Source organism: Penaeus monodon, chromosome 27 (assembly GCF_015228065.2).
Source record: "Penaeus monodon isolate SGIC_2016 chromosome 27, NSTDA_Pmon_1, whole genome shotgun sequence".
Classification (NCBI taxonomy): Eukaryota; Metazoa; Arthropoda; class Malacostraca; order Decapoda; family Penaeidae; genus Penaeus; species Penaeus monodon.
The window spans coordinates 2,676,908-2,678,079 of NC_051412.1; the positions used below are offsets into that span (position 1 = coordinate 2,676,908).

At 37.4% G+C, this 1,172-nt stretch overlaps 1 protein-coding gene across 2 annotated transcripts in view; it reads left to right on the top strand.

Annotated features, from left to right (window-relative positions):
- Positions 1 to 1,172, top strand: part of LOC119590538 (probable tyrosyl-DNA phosphodiesterase) — an 11,004-nt gene that overhangs the window by 5,197 nt on the left and 4,635 nt on the right. For both annotated transcript variants that reach the window (XM_037939187.1, XM_037939186.1), the window contains exon 9: positions 316 to 450. In XM_037939187.1, coding sequence (XP_037795115.1) covers positions 316 to 450 — 135 coding nt within the window. The remainder of the gene's footprint in view (positions 1 to 315; positions 451 to 1,172) is intronic.

Consider the following 1,172-nt stretch of genomic DNA (forward strand, 5'->3'; position numbering starts at 1 on the left):
GTGACAGTATGTATGTATGCCCTCCTGGTGTCAATGAGTTAAAGAGAAAGCCTTTCTCACTAAGGAAAAGTTAGTGCTGATGCTTGGTAAAAAGAAATTATTATAATTATTTTTCTCCTCTTTTTTATTCGATATGAAAAATCCAGAAAAAGAAGAAACTTCTTGAACTCAAGTACTTGAAATATAGATGACTTGTAGGTGCCACATGTTATCATTTGTTTTGGCATCATGAAAGTAATATTATGGTGTATATCTTATGAACTACTGATATAAGATTCCCAAGTAGTAAAAGGGAAAACAATCTTGTATTTTCAGCTTAATTTCATGGTGGACTTGGAATTCCTGATGACCAATTATAAGGCTGGGAAAATAGAGAGCAAACCTCTGCTTGTGATGTATGGCCAGATGGAGGGCAACCCCAGGGACTACCCAGCTGTAACATGCACAAAGGTTAGTCTACTGTGGTTACTTTGCTAGTGTCTGCCTAGATTGGAAGTAACATGCAGATTCATTTGGCCTGCTTTTGTGCCTGTTTAAGAACATTAACAGTAGACTTTTCCACTGGTGTCACCTCTGTAATGAGCGAAGGCAGGCTGGGGGCTCGTGTTAGCCGTCATGGTTGTCCTTCTTACCACGGCAATATCAGTGATAATGGATCCTGTTGAGATGAGTAGTTGCCGTGAGCCATCTGCTATAATGTGGTATGCATTTGAGTGATTGCTCACTGATCGTTCACTGGGTCTGACACTCATTGGTGATCTTCACATCTTTAGGTATATTTTATTGAGGCGATGGATACACCATGTGGTTGAGTGATGAATTGTTTAGTTTGTGGATGTGTTATTCAAGTGGCAGATGTATTATTCAGTTCAGTTGTCTGTTAATGAGTTAAGTATTATGAGGTTGACTAATTATATGCAAGCTTGCTGTTAAAGGGAGACATTTAATGGATTGTGATTGTTATTTTATTACCTGTTTGTTTATTCATTTATATACTGAAATGTCAGTCAGTCATCTTAGGATTTGTATTGATATTAGCAAGATCAGATATTAAATGTCAGTGTAGAGTGCATAAAAAAGCTCACATCTTATTGATTTCTTTATCAGGTGAGTAACATGTCAGTATTTGAAAATCTTTTGCCCTTCTCTTTGTGTTTCCCTCTTGGTGTGTG